The sequence below is a fragment of the Anopheles coluzzii genome, chromosome 3 (genome assembly GCF_943734685.1).
Source record: "Anopheles coluzzii chromosome 3, AcolN3, whole genome shotgun sequence".
NCBI classification, from domain to species: domain Eukaryota; kingdom Metazoa; phylum Arthropoda; class Insecta; order Diptera; family Culicidae; genus Anopheles; species Anopheles coluzzii.
In genome coordinates this window covers 84,024,797-84,044,764 of record NC_064671.1, presented here as the reverse complement: position 1 = coordinate 84,044,764, position 19,968 = coordinate 84,024,797, and the positions used below count along the sequence as shown (strand labels likewise).

General features: G+C 48.7%; 1 protein-coding gene across 3 annotated transcripts in view; it reads left to right on the top strand.

Moving 5' to 3' along the window:
• LOC120958861 (inner centromere protein A-like) overlaps positions 1–19,968 on the top strand; it is a 53,646-nt gene that overhangs the window by 31,904 nt on the left and 1,774 nt on the right. The window contains exons 3-5 of one of the 3 annotated variants that reach the window (XM_040381927.2): positions 15,009–17,289; positions 17,378–17,737; positions 19,343–19,918. In XM_040381927.2, coding sequence (XP_040237861.2) covers positions 15,009–17,289; positions 17,378–17,737; positions 19,343–19,918 — 3,217 coding nt within the window. Of the gene's footprint in view, positions 1–15,008; positions 17,290–17,377; positions 17,738–19,108; positions 19,919–19,968 lie in introns of all 3 variants that reach the window. The other 2 variants (XM_040381926.2, XM_040381925.2) reach the window with 2 other exon arrangements.

Below are 19,968 nucleotides of genomic sequence, written 5' to 3'. Positions count from 1 at the left end.
CATGAATTGCTGGAGTATTTTGCTTGAATATGAATAATTCCGTCCTGAATTTCTAAAAGATCGATCACACTTGTTTAGCATTTATAATTGTTAAAAATACACACACATACACTTCTTGAGCTTGATTTTAAAATGGAAATTTTGCCACAAAAAGTGTCAATGTACGGAAATAATTGCTGAAAGTAAGAATAAGATTCGAACGGACTTCTAATTAACGTTTGCAATTGAATTTGAACGTCGTGAAGAGTAAGAGTGTAGCCAAACTTGATGACATGTATGAGATTCGATGTGAAGTCCATCAGGAACGAACTAAGTCTCAGTTTTACGTCAGTTTTACTGCAAATCTTTATCTTCCTTTATCTTTATCTTTATGTGGAGGCGTGTGATTTTTTTTTGCCTTTCACCGAATGTCATCGCACCAGGAACGATGACAGTTCAGGTCCAAGCACACCCACTATCATCCTGACGACCAGATGTTTGTCCGATATTAAAATGTATGTTTCACTCAAGTTGTTTGGTGGCTTTTGTTAAGACACTTAAGACTTGTTAGATAAGACGTGCTTTTTTTTCAAGAAAGAACGATCGGTTTGTGGGTTCACGTCTGTGAATCGGTAAAACTACCGGCAAAAATCGGTAATTCTGGTCATCCTGCAATTGTTGGCGTGAAATAGCTGATTAGCTGGTAAGCTGATTTTAGCTACTTTTTTATTTTTTGCTTCACGGGCCTAAATTATTACGGTGCTAATTGCTAAAATGCTTCGTTTTACTTTATATTTATAGCTACCCGATCGACCACTGTCTATTACATGAGCTTCCGGGTTACTTTCGAACGTAAACAATGTTTTTCGCCGCGTGGAAGAAGTTATTCCATATCACTCTTCAAAAAAATGATTTTTAAATTTGTTCAGCATGATTTTCAACTCTTCAACGGTCAACTGGTGGCTTCTAACCCCGGTGAAAAAAATGATGGAAACAGACCGTTTAAGTCTTGAAAATCTTTCTGAGGAAATTAAAAATGTATATGATGGAAATGAAATATCAGCGTGATGTGGAATAACATTTTGCACGCGGTGAATAACAATATTTACATTCTAAAGTGACTTGGAACCCCCTATATTTTCACGTTCAAGCATCAACACGAATCTAATTGGAAGAATTTTAATTCTGTTTGCTATTATTGGAATTCAAACTACTGAACCCGAAAGGAGAAGGTTTGCATGTCTGTTTGAAAAAAGGCATGGCACCATAAATGATTTGTCCAAACGTGAAAAATCAAACGACAGACTGAAAACATGTCCTTCTTAAATTTGACTATTTGGAAGTGACACGTCTGGTCCAAGTACCAAGACATAAGGAAAAGATGTAAAATATTATAGTTTATGTCCCATTTAAGTCTTTCGCACACACTTGCTCTTCTTATTCCCATTCTCCGCACTTCAACCGATGCAGTTCAATACCGAATGATGCAGTGAAGGGTTATTTTTTGCATTTGGTCACATCTTGTGCACCCAGGTCTCGCTAACCTCAATTCTCGCCGTGCAACGGACAGACGCGTGCAGAGTCATACGGAGATGAGAATTATGACCCAGGGCCGACAAATGGCGGTGCTATGAATGAGACCAATTCATTGCAACGTACGTGCCTCCCCGTCGAAGCAAAGATCCTCCAATGCTGCTGGTTCTGTAGGTCTTTGGGTCTTCCGGGCGCACTGGCAACACCAGCAGTAGCAGCAGCAGCAACAGCAGAACAACACGTTCAATGAGTTTTAAGTGGGGCAAATGAACTGCCCACCACAGCTGCGCGTCCATCACCTCCGAGCCCTGTATTTTCAGTACTTCGGTTCCCGCTCCTGCTGCTGCTGCTGGTGTTTTGTTTATGTGATCGCCGATTTCAGTTGAGTTGCCATGTGTGCTCAAACGAGCGAACTCTCGAGTTGGCGCATCTCTGCAAACCCCCCCCCCCCTCTCCAATCACCCCAACATCTGCCCGGCTTCTCTCCGCTCCATTACAAAGCTTATCTAAATCTGGCCACCAGCTAGGGGTGGTGCTCGTTGTGTTCGGGTGCTCGAGAGGGATTTTTTAGAGAGCATCGAACTTCGCAAACTCGACAGTAGCGTTACGTATCGGAACGGAATGGAGCTGTTTTTATCGCTTTGCCGCTGCTCTCGGTGCTTAGCTCGTGAAGATGTACTTTTGAGTCATCGCTAAAACAGAACGTCCAAAACCCCTCACACGGGAATCTGTTCACTGCAGTCAAAACCCAGCCCAGTGCAGGGTGTCGTTTTTTTTTTTATCGGCAACCATCACCGTACGAAGTTATCCCAACTGCAAATGGGTCGTAAAATCGATGAGAATAGGCATTAGGCGCGTCTTACTGGCCCGGCGAGATTGCATGGCAACCGGATAAAGGGTCGTATTAGTTTGCTGAAAGGAGTCGTCGCAATAACCACGGAACAGGTAATGGGTCTGTTTTATGGTCAGTTTTGCAAGCCGGCGAGGGCACCAAGATGACCCGATAATAGTGCTCTCTGGCAATACTGGTCGTATACATCTCAATTACTGTGGATGGTTTGCATGTTAGATAACGCATCTAAAGCTTAACTGCTGTTGCTGCTACTCACCTGCGCCAATAATTGTTACGATGATTGGCCGCTAAGCGATCGATCTTTTGAGGCTTTAAGGCGATGATATCGATTCCCGCTCGGTACGGCGATAAAGATCTTCCTTTCACTCGGCACTCTATCTGGTGACGATACAATCTCCAGCCTTTTGAAAGCCTGATTTGAGCGAGAAATGGCCACTGTTCGTGTTGTGGCCGTGCAATTTCCGCATAATTCCCCCCAGAGGAGCGCTGCTTTAAATACTCTAGCCATCAACAACATCACCGATCAATCGATCTATCTCAGACGAAGCAGCAGAACACACGGAGGGGGAATTACTGCGGTGTTTAAAGTGCACCGAGCAGCTTCTCACATGCTGGTTTCGCATCTCTCTGAAGTTCAATGGCAAGATGGCGTCCGATTACATGACGCCGACCAGAGAACAACAAGAGCAGACCCCGCGCGTGTGTACCTCCCTTTACCGGAGCACTCCACAGTTCCGCCACTGGACTGAGCTAATGCTCCGAATGCCTGCCTTGATTGTGTCCTGATCTGCTGATATTGATAAGCGGGCGCGAGAAGGCAATGCGCAAAACAATGGTGGTCGTAAGACTGATGCACTGGAGCATCTTATGGGAAACATTAGCACCCCGTGCCGTGCTGTGTGAAAGTAGGGTTTGGAATGTCTGGGAAAAAAGTAGGGTATTGGGAGACGCGTAGATAGGAGCAGCACAATTCTTGGAAAACAGAGCAATAATGGAGGTACACCGACACGTTCTCTCACTTGCTACGCTCACTTGGTGCGTTGCAGTTCCGTGCCGAATTAGAAGAACTGCAGGCTGCGCACCGACCCAGTGTGTCTGTGTTATTAGTATGCAGCCCCTTAAAGGGCACGTGCGCCTTGGAAGAAGAACCGATCGATGGCAACTTGTGCCTTTATGTCAATCCACTTCTACCTTATAGCGCAAACCGTTCCATAACCTTATTCTAATGCGTACCCTTGGGGAGTGGCGAGGTCTCCTTGATGACTCGCTCTCTAGAGTTGATTGGTAGCGCGGTCACCTTCTTCTCTAAACACGGCACGTTGCTCTCTTTCACGATTGCCTTTCCCAGGTTGAGGGTGCACTTTTTGTTTGTTTTTTTGCTCGCAACACGAACCCTCCATTATACGGCGATGCACCCCAGGCGCACACACGCGGGCACATATATAGCCTTGAGGTGCAGAGCTTCATTCGAGACGCTGGGGTCGAGTTCCGTGTCGTGGCCCTGGCAGTTTTTTATGTAACACCCGCTGTGGGCCCCTCGATCATCATCTCAGTGCTGTGGAGTCGACGGAGTTAGGAGACGAGAAAAGCGAGTGATTGCATTGCAGGAAAACCCTTTCGCAAAGTCCATAAACACAGAGCGAAGGAGAGAGAGAGAGGGTGGCTAGTAGCTGCGAGATGAGTTCTGACCTTCGCCTCAACGATCACAGCACAATCACACGATCAACTTCCTTTCCCCGCTTGAGGTAGAAAAGCTCTTAAGGCTCCTCTCTCCATCTAATCGTGCCCGGATTAGATGTTACAGCTGTGTTTCTTCTTGTTCTTTTTTTTCTCTCTCTCTCATGAATCGTGCCGTTTGCATGCGGTTATCTTAACACGATATCATCTCTCCCTCTCCCACACAATAGCACAATGGTGGGTTGGCAAGCGCGCGGCGGGCGAGGTTTTTCCTGTACAATTTCTCAGCACCGCCGACCGCAGCTCTCGAGGCCACTTCGCCACCACTATCACCACCAACTGTAACAGTCTGCTTGTTGGTGGGGGCGGGATGGGAGGGAATGAAGAGGGAAGGGAGGAAGGTAGTAGAGCTAGATACTAGATTCTCACAAGACGATGAGCCCTACGGGGGCACAGGAACGTGTTCTCTTTCCTCTTTGAAGAATGCATTATCGTCATTGCAAATGGTTAGAACGAGTTCTTCTCCCCTTTACTTTCCGTCCAAACTCTCGCCGCTTACCCCCTGTTTATCGTCCGATGGGTGAGTTTGTATGCGCGCGTGTGTGTGTGCGTGTTTAGTTAAACTATTCGCGGCATCTCCGAGAGCGGTTAGTACTTCCCACCCCGAACCGCAAACGCCTGTGTGAGTGTCTAAAAAGGTGATGGTGGTCATCGAGCGAGCCAAGTAGAACGAGATTTTTCTTGCATTCTTCTAGTGCCTATCACGCAAGGTTGCGCACGCAAAAAGAAGCTGATGGGAGAGGTGTAGCTGATTATAAAATGGCCGACGATCAAGTAGCAAATACAATGCCTTGTTGATAAATAGAAGTTGAGGTGATCGTAGCATTCATTTCCTAACGATGACATTAGGATTTGAAATGCTGCAATTGTAAATGTTCCTCACAGAAAGTCCTAAACTCGATGAGACACCACAGGTTACGCTATAGAGGCTAGGGAAGATGTTATACACTTTCAAGGCCAAGTTGCGCGCTGTCACTTGCCACCGTTTTGTCGCTGTAATTGGCAAACTTCTTCCCTCTAAGGGTGACCGTTGGGGGACACGATCGACGTTAACGCACCACATGCAAGATTTGCATTGCCAGCACCTTCCTATACGCGCACACGTGCGCTCCAACACCCGCCAGCAGCAGCAGCAGCAGCAGGCCGGTATCCGGTTTCGGTGGAGACGCATGGTTGTCAGTGTATGCGTGTGTGCGCTTATACCGAGCCGGGTGGGAGTAGTGTTGAGCGGACGGTTTCAAAGATGTCGCTTTGCTTGGTAAGAAGACGACGTGACCGTAAAGCGGGAAAGGTGGGACAAACGATCCATCCCTTTTTCGAAACCAGTTGTCGAAAAGGTATAAATTTTAATTACCATCACGCTTCACGCTCTGCTACTGGTAATATCGCGTGTCAGTGTTTGTGTGCAATTCCTTATGTGTTCCACACCTCCACAGTGATGCATTATCCACAATGCTGCACCGAACTCTGCACCGAAATGGGGTCGACCAGAAGCAGGAAGTCTGGTGGCTGTGGCGTGGCTGAGAGGGGGGAATCATAAATAATTGATTAAACGGTGGTAGTCATTTTTTCTGTTTTGCTTGAAGTTGATACGGAATTCCCCTTCCGCTGCAGGAGTTTGCACGGCAGATCAAGTATCAGGAATGTGTCGTCTTGTTCCTCTGGATCGAATGAGCATGTTGTTCATTCTGTTTCAATAGTTTGTTTTTGTGCGCCTTATCTCTTCATTCCATGATCATGATTTCATCATGTATCGGTCTTTGTGTGCAATCTTTATTTAAAAAATTCTATCATTCAATATTCTATATAAGTGTTCCGGTTTTAATTGTGCTTATTTATGAAACAAAGATACGTATTTTTGCCATACTTCACCAAAATTAAACATTCTGCTTACACGTATCATAAAGATCTAGAGATCTTTAGGACGTATATGAAGATCTAGAGATTTTTATATATGATAAGAATAAGCGAAATGAAGAACACAAATTACAATATTCAGGATATCATATTCTGATATAAACTCTCTGAAACTAAACCATTCCGAAGCATACATAGAACTCCTAGAAGAGACTGCATACAATTAGTTTTTCCTCAATTGTTTTGTAACTTTGTCTCTGCTTCATTTAATCACTGCTGTTGAGCAAGGGACCGGTTTCGCGAGCAAGATAGGTTCTGGTTCAGTTCCAGAATAGTTTCAGAGTTGGATCTAGGTATAAGTGCTGGGATAAGTTTTACAATAATTCGAGGATCAGATATGCTAGATATGAGTAGCAGAGGTTTTGAACTGTTTATTCAGGCGGTTCTAGAGTCTTCTAGATCTCGCGGTACGAGGCTCGTATGGATTTTGTAGCATGTTAAATAATTTCCAAGGACATTCTAGGTTCCGTGTCCGTGGTTCGACAGACGTTGATTCCGAGATCGGTTCCAAAACCGATGTAGGGCAGTCTGAAGATTGGAAACGTAAGGAAACGTCTTTTTTTATGTTTAATTACGTCCTATGATATTATGGGCTCCTGAGTCATAGATGCTCAGAATCAATTCAACTATTTTAAAACCCTATAAGTTATTTCGCAGAGCAAAATCTGTTCGTCCAATAACAAAAGCGTTTGTATTAAAGTTTTAGAACAATTCGAGTACCAGATATGCTAGATATGACCGGCAGAGGTTGGGATCTGTTTCTAAGCCGGTTCTAGAACCTTCTGGAACTCGTGGTACGAGATTCGTATGGGGATCTATCGTAGGTGCAATAACTTCCAGGGTCAGTGTAGATGCCGTGTCCGTTCTGCAGTCTGTAAATCGGGATACGTTAATTTGATGTGTACTCACGTCCTAGGATATTATGAGTTCTCCGTGAACCCTATAAGCGGCTCAATTGAATTATCTTAAAATGTTATATGTAGTGTTCTTATTTTTGTACAAGATATTATATTCTTGACGGAATAGTTGCAGTGTCTTAAAACATCAGACATAATAAAGTATAATTACTCCATTTTCCATCGGTGAAGCTACATCCAGTACATCTGAAATCGAGACACACAGATTTCTGTGCCTGTGTAGCATCTCGTCACGTTGCATAATGATGAATTGCACCTCTCCTGTTTAGCAACGAATTACATCTCTCCCGCTCACAGAACACACAAACAAGCTCACTTGCACCAACCACTCAGTTCCTTCCTCCCGGTTTGCCCCCCTCGTGCTTCGGTACAACCCCCTCCCCTAGTGGAAAGAGTTCAACTAGAGTACGTTGTGCCAGTTTTACCTCCCCAACAGCCGATAGAGCAAGCACATTAGAATGGGAGTTGTCGCTGCGATGTCGTAGTTCGCGTACCGAAGAGGAGCATCATCACCCCTCTGATCTTAATTTCCAATGAGCTTGCAGTGATCCGAGCGTCGAGTGGCATAGAAGATAAAGATATCAAAAAAAAAAGTAAAACAAATCCACCATCCAATTTGAAGTGAATATTTACAAGTAGTGGACCGAGCTTCGGGGATTGGAGCTCCGATATCGAACCAGCGAACAAGCTTCCGTTTGTTCGCCGTAAACTTTTGTCCCACTTTGCAATGAATGAAGTAAGTGCACCGGTACCGGAAATAGAACAAGCAGCGCGCTACCTTCTACGGGGTAGCGAAGGCACAAAAATGGCGTTAGAGTCCGTGTTTGAAAATAGACCAATTGTGTCCACTGTGACACAATTGTTTGCCAATTCTTGTGTCGACGCTCTCGTCCCTTTCACTTTTCTGTCTTCCTTTTGCCAGTGTCAGGGCAGGGTAAAAGTTCTGTACAACCACACACACATAGGGACCGGGTGCAAGTGCAGTTCGGTGTTCGCAATTCGCAGCGACCCGTGACCCCGTCCGGTTTGCCGACTGACCCAGCAACAGCACTCGCGCGCACACACACAGTAGGCAGGCCGGCCGGTCGGGGCAACCGGTTAGCCGGAAAGTGCCGACCTTCTACCAATCAAAGCCAAATTAAGGCCAACCGCGACAGCCACCGTCCTCCCCCCCCCAATCACACCTCCATGTGTGTCTGTGCGCATATGCAGCAGTTGTACGGAGGGCGAGCGTGTGTCTGCATACGAACCCTCACTTGACGGACAGCTGCTGCTGATGTTCAATGAACCACTTGCGTGCCATTGGAAGGGGGGAGGCGCCTGTCTAAAGAAGAAGGGCTCAGTGACCCACGGGGGGCTCCAGATGTGTGCGTGTGTGTGTGGGAGCACGTAAATTGGTTAGATGATTGCTGGGGCTCTCAGACTATGCTTTGAGTGGTTTTTATGCTATGCCATGATGAAAAAAACAAGAAAAAAAAACAACCACCCCCAAACCAAACGGTGTGATCGATCCGGAAGGTCAATACGTCGACCACCACCACCACCTACACGCTGCTTACAGGTTGTTCTAATGGAGCGGCACCACAGCAAAGGGCAGCACCACCACCTTCGGTGTCGTGGCTTTCAAGAGAGGGTTAAGTCAGTCTTTGACCTCTGCCCTCCCCCCCTCCTTGTATGCAACTTTTAAGGTCTTCTCGCTCGCTCTAGTCCTTCAAGTGCGCGCACCGGTGCCGGTCACTTAAAGTAGGCCACCGTCGAGCGCGCGCGCGCCAGTAGGCTCTCATCCTTGAGACGGCTTCCGTCGACGGTTGTGAGCCGATTCTCAAGGTATCTCACCACCACCACCGCCTCTCTGTTTCTCCTGCTCGCTCTCTCCTCTTCATTTACCGATCCTTGAGGTGCGGAGGTGGATAATCATCCTAACCATGTCTACCGCCCTTCCCACCCGCTCTCTCTCGCTCTCTCACTCTTTGGGCTTGTTATGGATCATTGAGTCACTTTCTACCGGGTCGTTGTTGCTTGCGCATAAAAAAAAGATTCGAATTTGTGTGGCCTTCTGGGGCGGAAATTTGTTTACCTGCAGCAGAAGAAGAAGAGTTGTCCCACGCAAACAGGGTGGACCCCTTGTGTTGTGATCGATTTGCTGCAGTGCTTTCTGGACACTTCGTCCCGTCCACCGTGTTCTCAGAGGATGATGACGAGGATGAAGATGACAATTCAACTGTATTTTTGTATTCGTATTTGAATGAATTGCGGGAGCATGGGGCAAAACGGGCACGCTAGGGATTGTAATTAATAATTATTTCCACTTAATAGCAAATACAGTCAGGTTTATATTATTTGGCTATAAATCGGTCTGTTAAGAAAATAATATTTATTAAAAAAAAACTTTTACAAGCTTTCGGAACAACTATTTATATCTAAAATAATAAAATAAGAGTTTCTCGTACTGCTAATACCCCATTCCGGTCAAATTAAGCATAGTTATGGAGCAAACAGGGACTACTAAACCATTATTAAAATTGGTGGTCATGTGGAAAATATGTGCCACTTTGCTTTTGGGTATGTTTTGCGAATTGTGTTCTCTTCTTGACATTTTAATAAAACTAAAACAAAAAACAAAATTACACGATCGATAGAATTGGATGATTTGAAGCTACGCCCGTTCGCTTACTATTGAATGGATGAATAAAACACCATATCCTGTGCAACTGTCATCTGTCAAAGTAGATTCGACCAAATTGTTCCAAGATTGACGGCATATTTTGCCCCTGTCGAAGCATTAGTATATTTTAATGGTCGATTTAGACCTTGCGTGAAAGTGAACATGAAATTTGTTTTTTGCTACATCATTAAATATCATAATCATTAAATATTATTCAGAATAGATATTTAATTTCCCAACTATTAAGAATGTAAAACGTATTCAAATAATGAATAAAATGCATTTCTTTGTGATTATTTTTTCACCGTGAACAAAGCAGGGAATCACAATGAAATGCATCTTATTCATTATTTAAATATGTTTTACAATCTAAATAGTTGGGGAATAGAATTTTCTTTCTTTCGGTATACGATAAGCTAAAATCTGATGACAATTTAATGAAATATAGCAAAAACGCCAAATTTCACGTTCAATTTCACTCGAGCTGTATCCCGGGATTAACATTTTGTTATGTAAAGAGATGCATGAATGTTGCTTGCTTTTCAAACATGTTAGAAAAATGTAATATTTTTAAATTGACATATGTTTAATGCTATTTTTTTTGTCAAATGCGAGATTCTTCTTATTTAGTCCTAATTCATATCTTTGATTGTAGATAAATGTCGGGCTTCATAACGGACATGGTGTATAATACTCCAATGAATACATTTATAACATCCACTTGTAAAATAAACTTTTAAGCCGTGCAAAGCAGGGTACCCATTTCGCTCCGTGTTCCCACGCATGAAAAAGGAGACACTCACGGCTGTCAACATCAGAAATTCGGAACATTTTGCGTCGCTCTTTACTACACAAACCGAGTGCCAAAAGGCAAAGCCCCCCACTCAATCACGCACTTTGTTATCCACTGTGATGGCAGCCCCTCGGTATTTATGGACAATGCTTTCGCTCATCGGCAAGGCCCAACATAACCGATCGCCAGCGTGTGCTGTAGCATTACCGATCGTGCACCAACAAGCGATAGTTATTTGTACAAGATCAAGTACCCGGCCCCTGCGACGGACAATACGGCACGGAGAGATGCGAAAAAGACGGAAAGGTGGGCCATCATCACCGCCGCGGTTTGCGCTTTGCATTTTATGTACATAACCTTGACACAGCCAAGCACCCCCAAGTTTCTTCTCGCCCCGCCGTCCAGGGGTTTTGTGCTAACATTGCTGCTACTGCTGCAGTATTATTCTGTCCACATCGCCCGGAAGATGGTTTTGCGGTGGGATTGCAACGCAGACATGACGAGACACCGCGCGGTACAAGTACGCGTCAAAATGTGCAACTTTCGCGGCCTGCATCCGATGACTCATTGAGGTCAGAGCGTGGCGCGAAGATACGTTCCGGCACGCTTCGCTATTGTCATTTTTGCTGAGAGATGATCCATCCAAGGTGTTGTAACAGGTTTGGAGCAATTTTATGTGTGTGTCGTCCTCCACGCAAAACTTTCCTTCGGTGCGGAACGGTTGTTCTTGAACGTCGTTTTAATAACACACGGAAACCCTTCTGCGGTGGTGAAATTGCGTGCCGTATCTGCCGTGCCAATTCCAATTTCTGCGCTACGTGCTCTTGCAAAATAACGCTCCATTGGGGAATAGTGGCGTAGCCCTCCGCAGACGTCTGACGAGACCCACCCCGCTGAATTGAATGAAGAAATGTCTTTGTTTTTTCCTCTCGTTCTGATCCATACAGCACCGCTCATCACAGCACACACCAATGTTTACGCAAAAGCTTCTTATCAGTTCAGTGCACACGGAACAGAAGGGAGCGAAATGTGAAGTAGAGGGCTTTAGCAGCGCGTACACTTTGCGCGAACCACGTACAACACGGGAATTTTGGGGGAGGCAGAAAAAGGTTCTCGCTGCACGTTTTGGTGCGTGATGGAAAACCGGATGCTCTCGGGTTGTTGGGAATTGTTAGAAGAATTCTTCACGAAACCTAAATGTCAATGAAGAACAATCATCTGGACCATGTGACCATCTCCAACTGCAGGTGATGGTGGCCAGAACCTTACCCGCTGCGTGAGCTTTTCGCAGTCCAACCGCCTCGATGGTGTAAAGGCCACACCAATTACACTCTTCTTGCTCCCCCGGACATTGAGCGCAAGACAGAGGAAGAGAGAGCGAGTGAGAGACCTAATCAAACTGGCAATAACAATTACCCCCTTGTGAGCCAAACCGCACGAACCGATCACTTCATCAATACACACCCTCCTCCACCCTTGGGGGGGGGGGGGCCCCTCAGAACCTTCCCTATGTGTGCGCTGGCGAGAAAGAGAGAGTGAGAGCGGTGCAACACAGCTCGATAACCTTCGCCGTGGTGCTTAGATTCCGCGCGAGCGCGCACTCTCTATGTCGAGGCTCCGGCGACCGACCTCGACGGGAGCGGAGGGAAAAGAACGTGCAAGATTTCTGCGATGTGTGTGTGTGTGTGTGCGTGTTTGCAAGCTCCCCCTTCCTCCAAGCCCACCCTTGGCAGCAACAAGAGCAGCTAGCAGTGCGTTCGTCAAATGCCACGGACTTGCGCGGCGCCACGCCGCGACGGTGAAAATCTGTCGACGCATGACTTCATTCGCCGTGTCGGAAGTGGTTGGTTGGCTGGGACGACGGCCCTGCTCCTGCATCTTCCTTTGTGCAGTACCAACTCCTCGGCTCGAGTTGTTATGGGCATGCACCCCGACACTGCTGCCATCATGGAACGACTTTTCCAGGGACGGCCGGCCGCGGGTAATACGATCGCCTTCGGAAACGCCGCGCCAACAACCTGTCTAATCGAATGCCCGTTCTTGGGAGTTCGCGCTTCAATTGGCGCGAAGCCCTTGGAACCGCCGTGTGGCGGGACCTTCAAGGGGAAGGGGAAAGGGCAGGGTTGAATGAATCGGTTAGATGGAATGACTTGTTGCAGCAGCAGCAAGCTAGAATTAGCAGATCAAGCACGATCGTACGCTTGCAGCTCAGTAACTCTTGCAACAAACTACACCAGCAATCGACATGCAAGAAGTTGTTAGCCCGCTGGCTGTAACATGACCTATTTCCGCTCGTACAGAATGTGCGATCTACTCACAAGCCGACACAACAGCGTTAGAAGAGGTGAGAGGAAAAATGGCTCTCAAGGTTCTTCGGACGATGCGGCTCAGCTAAAACCCGCCCGCCAAGCTCAAAAGGGGGGTGTGTGAGCACACGTGACCTCGTATAAACCACATACTCACGTCGGGGTTTCCGTAGGAGTTTCCGAGCGATCTCGGTTCTTGGCCCTGTATACTGTTAGCGGCAATACTCTCAAAGGAGCAAGGCACACGTTTAGAACGTACCCGTGACTTCAAGATTTCTTCAAGAAAACCACACGCAAACTCTCCGGAGCGTGTGGTTATCGAGGTCATCAAAGGGGTGTGAAGGCGCGCATGCGAGGGGGAGTTGGTTTATTGGCCGACTGGCTCCACAAATAGACGGGGGGGAGTGGGTAGTATCTGTGTAAGTCGTAAAGTGGAACTGCGAGAGCACCACGATCATTCCAGAAAGTGTGTCAGCGTCGGAACACATGCGAGAACACACAGTGCAATCCACCCGGTGCGGAGCATTACATCTGACCGTGGAAGAGGTGGCAGTAGCAGCAGCAGCAGTAGTAGTAAGAGTTTTTGGAGGTTTCTTAAAACCTGGCAGTACGTACTGCTCAACGCAATGAAGAATAGTAGTGTGTTGTGCAAGCAAGCAGCAAGCACACCCGAAGGTCAGCACACCACCTATCATCGCGTGAAGGTGCCTTTCCCCTCTGCCATGCTGGTGTGTGATGTACAGGCAGTGTGGATTTGTACGCTCTTCTCAAACCATTCTCCCGAGCAGCCCGAGCTGCCTAAGACCTTCAAGATTTCTAGTTTCCCACGCGGATGCTCTAGTAGGCAGCAGCAGCAGCAGAAGTAGCTTTCAGGTTTCGTTCTTTGCACACGAATATTCAAATCACCCAACAAGCTATTCTGGCTTCATCACCGTTGCACCGTTCATTGGCTGCTGTGTGATGTGTACTACATTCGAGATACGCAGTCAGTTCGCGGCTTAGAACGGCAGCGAACGAGGAGTGCGTTTTTATGTTAATCAAATTGTCCTTGTTGGATGCTGAGGCGGAATTTTATGTTCGGAGCCGGCGGTCTTTTTTTTTTGCATACCGCCAACTGAGCCACCGGACCAGCCAAGCTAATCAAACCCAATCCATGTCAGATGTTGTTGTTGATGTGTAGCCTTGAAGGGAGGATGCAGCTGTTGCTCCTTTACTAGTGCATCGATGCGGGAATGCTACTAGTGATGGGTAAAGCTTTGCAAAAATCTATTGTCGGCTCCGATTCGTTTCCGAATTTTAAAACCAACTCTGGAAGGTAGGTCCGCCCAGCATTATCCAGAGTCGGTCGGAGTCGTTCGGAGTCATTTGGAGTCGTCGGAGTCGTTGGGAATTGTCAGAGTCGTCCGGAGACGTTGGGAGTCGGAGTCGTCCGGAGACGTCGGGAATTGGAGTCATTCGGTTGGATTCCTTTATTTCGAAGGCCGACTCCTGCCGACTCCCGACGACTCTGACCCTAAACGACTCCGGGCGATTTCGGACGACACCAAACGACTCCGGATGACTCCGGACGACTCCGACTTCGACGACTTCGGCAACTTCGACTCCGACTCCTAGTGACTCCGGACGTCTCCTGACGACTTCGGACGACTCCAACTCCGGGCATGACTAATGGTTCGAATTTTGGCAGAGTCGGAATCGGACCCCAATAATTATACGGAGCCATCCGGAGTCATTCGGAGTTTTCCAAATTCGGAGTTGGAATCGGAATCATCCGAAGTCGGAATCGTCTGAAGTCAGAGTCGGAGTCATCCAAAGTTGGAGTCTTTGGAGTCGACCGGAGTCGCTGTCGGAATTGGACATACAATCGGATCGGAGTGCCTGGGTACGCTCCGGAGATCACATCACTAAAACATTACGGTGACGCGGAGAAGATCAAAGGATGCACCGCCGCGTAAAGGTGCCGCGATTGGTTTCCATGGCAAGGGAAGGGAAGGGAGGGGGAAAACTGATCGAAAGGGCCTTCGCGGGAGATGAAAAGACGAGCGCTGTGCAATTCTGCAATGTGCGGCGCTCTGTCAGTTGCTGTGTGTGTGTGTGAGTGATGTGCTGGAATTGATTAATGTCAGGCAGAGGGTCAACGTGCTGTAAAGGATGGTGTTGTATTCACTTGGAGATGCAACAGCAGGTGTTTGGTGTTGTTTGTATTTTTATGTTTATAATACATTTAAAAAAAACATTTCTTAGAAACAATTATACTTCAAAATTTCAAAACTAACGAAATATTTGTCATTGTTTCTTATATTTTCAGATTAAACAAACGAAGCATGCACGTTATGGAAGACAGTGACGATGCGGTAGCGGTGTCTTCGGATTCGAAAGTGCATACCCTAACGACCAGCTTGAAGCCGGCGGCATACACCGCATCATCGCCAAAGGAGCAGCAGCAAGTTGCTGACAAGCCACAACCAGAAATCACGGCGCAGACAGTCCCCGCTGCAATCACCTCCACCGAGCGCGAAAACGAAACCAAAGATACTGAAACTACCACTACTGCTGCTGCTGCTGCTACTACCGCAGGCGGTGACAAAGAAGGTGCCGAGGCACAAGCAAAGGGCAACCGAGAAACTGGCAACCACGCAGCAGAACCGGCGGTAGAGAAGTCCTCCAGCAGCACCATCTCCAGCACGACCCCGGACAACGACGGCAAGAAGATGCCAACAGCGACCGCGGTCGAGGTGTCGGAAAAGATTGCCGACTCGAGCGACGATGCCGTGTCGGTGCTGTCGTCCACTGCGCCGACGGCCAAGAAACCGGTCACCACCGCGATCACGCCCACGGTAAACAGTTCCGCAAGCACCGAAACCGTGGAGCAAAAGAGCAGCAAGCTGACGGAAGCTACTAGCGATGGCTCTGTGAAGGAGGCAGCGAGCGGTAAGGAAGGTGCAAGCGAATCGGAAAGCAAAGCCACTAACGCGGAGCAGAAGCAAGATGGCAGTGCCGCGCCAACGGGACCAAGCGGCCAGCTAGCGGAACCTACCGCCGACGATGTGATGGCTGGCCTCGACGACGATATTATGGAGCAGAATGGCAGTGAGGCGGACGATGAGAAGCGGCAGCGCGAGAAGGATTTCAACGATGATCTAACATTCCAGATGGACGTTGATGAGGAGCCGGCGGGTGAAACCGGTGAGCGGAAAGCGGGCGGCAAAAACGAGAACGACAGTGCCATGGACTTAACTGCGGCCGGTGAGCCGGCGAAGGAAAAGCGCACGACGATGACGACGACGGATGGCTCAGCCAGCAGCGAGCCGGAGGTGCGTCTCGATGAGCGGCGAGCTTCTACCACCACATCGCAAACGGGCGCCTCCGGAAAGGATAGCGCCGTCGATATGCACGATAAGACCGTTGTCACCTCAACGCCCGTAACGGACCCGAAAAAGGCGCAGCAGAAACGGCTGGAAAGAGGGCAAGAAGCAGCAGCACTGGAGGTAAAACAGGAGCAGGAAGAGGAAGCAGATGAGGCACAAAATCTGTCCAAACAGCGAGCCTCCGCCAGCACCCCGTCAGCACGTGCCGGGGAACGAGTAAATGCGCCCCGAAACAAAGCAGTCGAACAGCAGCAGGAAGTGGGCCACCCATCGGGCAGTCGAAAGCGTAGACGCTCCGTAGAGTCCGAGGAAGAGCGGCGAACGGGAGAGGCGGCCGATCGTGCGGCCGAATCGGAAGAGCCGCTCGAACCGGCCAAGAAGCTAAAGCTGGAGGTGGATGCCAACTATCACACGCACGAGCAGGTCGTGAACGAGTACATCGAAACGACGGCAAACACCTCGGTGGATGAGATTCAGAGCCACACCGATGCGTTGGTGAAGGAAATCCAAACGCTGAACGACATGATCCGCGACACCGAGATGAAGTGGAACAATCTGCTGCACCTGAAGAAGGTGAAGGAGGAAATTTTGCTTCGGCTAAACCGCCGCAAGCACGTGATCGGCATCATGGACACGCGGCTGGGCGAGGTGTCGGTGTACAGCCATCTGGACTCGTCGAACTTGAGCAGCCACCATCAGCCGGGCGGCGGTGGACGGTCCTCGTCTGTGGGGCCACGGCCGCCGACACCGCCGCCGGAGGTGGAGATCCGCCCGGCCTCCGTTGCCAACTCGATGCACTACGGCTTCGGCGGTGGCAACAACGGCACCACGAACGGTGCCGATAAAAGCAACAGCAGCGGTCACCACCACTTTGGCAACTCATTGATCTCGAACCGACGCAGCAGCAGCAGCAGCGTGCAGACCGGCAGCAAGCGGGCAAGCGGCAAGGACAGCACCAGCAGCTTCGTGTCGCAGTTCAACAGCAGCAACAATGCGGTCACGATGGTACCGCTGCCCCAGACGGCCACCATGATACTGAACGCGCGCGCCAACATGAACCCGGTCGAGGTGGCGAAGGAAAAGTCCGCCGCGGTACAGATCCAGCGCCAGATACTGCCGAAACCGGTGCTCAGCAACCACCAGCAAATACTGAACAATCTGGCCATCTCGGCCGGACTGACCGGATCGTCGAACAGTGCGAACAGTGGCGGCTCTGCGACGGTAAGTGTGCAATGGTGTGTGCGATGGCAGTTTGCGCAGCGCTTTGTTATTAACACTACTAATCATCTTGTTGTCGGTGTAATTGCAGGCACTACTGAACGGCCATCACAATCCCAGTGGGTCGAACTCGGCCAACCATCTCCAGCAGCAGCAGCAGCTGCAAATCGGCCGCCAGGGTATGCGCAAGGATGTGAGCAGTATTATAGCGGACTATCGGCAGAAGCATCCGGAGAATGTGCCGCGCCGCGGACGGCGGTTGAAGAACGTGGGCGGCGGTAGTGGCAGCGGCAACAATGGGACGTCCGCCGGCAATAGCCTCGGTTCGTTCGGGGAGGGTGGTGCCATCAGCTTGACCGCACTGTCGGGTGCCAAATCGCCGGCCAATGCACGCCCCAACTCGACGGACAGTGTGGCGAACCGCATTTCCGAGCTGCTAGCGGCCGCTGAGGTATGTATAGCTTTGTGCGTGTGTGTGTTTGCTAGAATTAGTTTCATCGCTCATATGGGGGTAAAATCATGTAGTTCAGGTGTTTTGAATCAAATTATTTAAAAAAAATCAACATTCCGACTCATCTTTGGCAAACTGTGGTATATGTTACAAGCACATCGCTCTAATACTGTTGGTACGGATAATATATGGTTAAGCACATCAACTAATCCTAATCGCACGACAACTCTCATCAATCGTCCAATATTTAAATATCCTTTGGAAAATGAAATTTGAAGAAGCACATATGGGGTGCTGCAAAATGTCACTCTTCAATGTCATAACAAAATCTGACTGAAACAAAATGTCAACGTCACGTACTCAATTGTGATGATCAGAGGTGATACTCAATACGATTGGTGTGACCAATACATGCTTCGTGACATTTTAGCAACCAACGGTTTAGTCAGTCACTTTGTCATGACATTTTTTTTTCACTGTGATCAGTTCTACAAAATATCACTGACATAGTCATAACAAATTTCGGCTGAAACAAAATAATGTCAGCGTCACGAGCTCTACTGTGATGATCAGAGGTGAAACTCAAACAGTTGTTGCGACCATCACATGCTTGGTGACATTGTGTGCGATCAACTCTTGGTCTTGGTGTCTTGGTGGTGACATTTTCAGTCAGTGATCATCACGATAGTTATGGGAGATATGCGGTACGTGCGAGTGGTTGCAAGAAACAAAATGAGCATGGTTTCTCGCTCTGTTAGACCCAACAGACCATCAAAACTGACAGAGCGAGATATCATGCTCATTTTGTTGCTTGTAGTATATTTCGTGATTATCACTGACAGAAAATGTCATGACCAAGTGAGTGATGAAGACTTGGATGCCAAAAACAAAATGCCACCAAGCATGTGATTGATCCACCAACTGTTTGAGTCTCACCTCTGATCATTTCAGTTGTGTACGTGAGCTGATTTGAGCTTCGTTTCAGTCATGAGTGTTGGTGACTGAAACAGTGGCATTTGGCAGGCACTGTTGACAGCCAGAAAAGTCATGATTATGCTTGCAACGGCATTAAGCACAGCTTGTCAGTCAGAGTATCGCGTTGGACTCAATTCGCATGGTGCGTTCGGCATGTCATGACGCACATTGTATCAGTATCAGTATCAGCAATGAGCATCAAGCTCCCACGGATATGTGCATTGTTTTCGTTGGTGAATATCTCGTGATGCTCATGACATTTTGCAGCACTGCACACATATGATAAAAGCACAATCCTCTTTGTGTCATTTCCTTCCCCCATATTGAACTCGATCCATGCCGACATTTCTGGCCCCTTCTCTCTGACCACGCCATCGCCACCCTTATGTTTCGCAGACGTCCCGTCCGTCCAGCAATGATTCGAGCCAGAGCAGCTCGAACCACCAGCTGCTCTCGTCGCTGATGTCCGCCACCGGGGCGGCCAACAGCAGCCAGCAGTTCTTTAAGGATGTGCTTGCCCAGTTTGCCAAGATGAGCCAGAACGAGCAGAATCTGCTGTCGAACCTGCAGCTACTGAACAGTCATGCCACCTCGAGTGCCACTAACACCACCGTCTCGTCTCCGCAGCAGTCCCCGCAGCAGCAGCACCAGCAGCAGCACCACCAGCCCGGTAGTTTGCACCAGCAACAGTCGTCTCTGCTGTCGAAGGGCTCCCTGCCCGAGGTGACGCTTCATCCCGTGATGAACTCGACCGCCCACTCGGACCTGCTCGGGGCGAACACATCCCATGGCAATGGTTCGCTCACCGGGGCAAACTTAAGCGCCGTCAACAGCAGCACCAACTCGCTGCTGCACGGCATCCTTACCAAATCGGCCTCCCGCCCGGGTACGGCTGCGGCCGCAGCAGCAGCCGCCGCCGCCGCTGCCGTCGGTAACTTTAACAGCTTCTCGCCAACGCTCGCCCGGTTGCTTACCGTGCCGGAGCGCATGAACGCGCAGTCGTCCTCGTCGACCGTGACGTCCGGTGCGCTGGCAAACCTGCAGACCAACAATCTGGCCGGCGGCCTGAACCTGTCGAAGAACACGAACGAAATCTCAATCACGCCCGTCGTCGGGTCGAGCTTCCAGCAGACGCTGCTTGCCCAGCAGCAGCAGCAACACCAGCAGCTGCAGCAGAGGCTTCGCGAACAGCAGCTGTACAATTTAGTGCGTACTTTGTGTAGCGTCCTTTAGAGGAAGACTTTGTTACTAATACA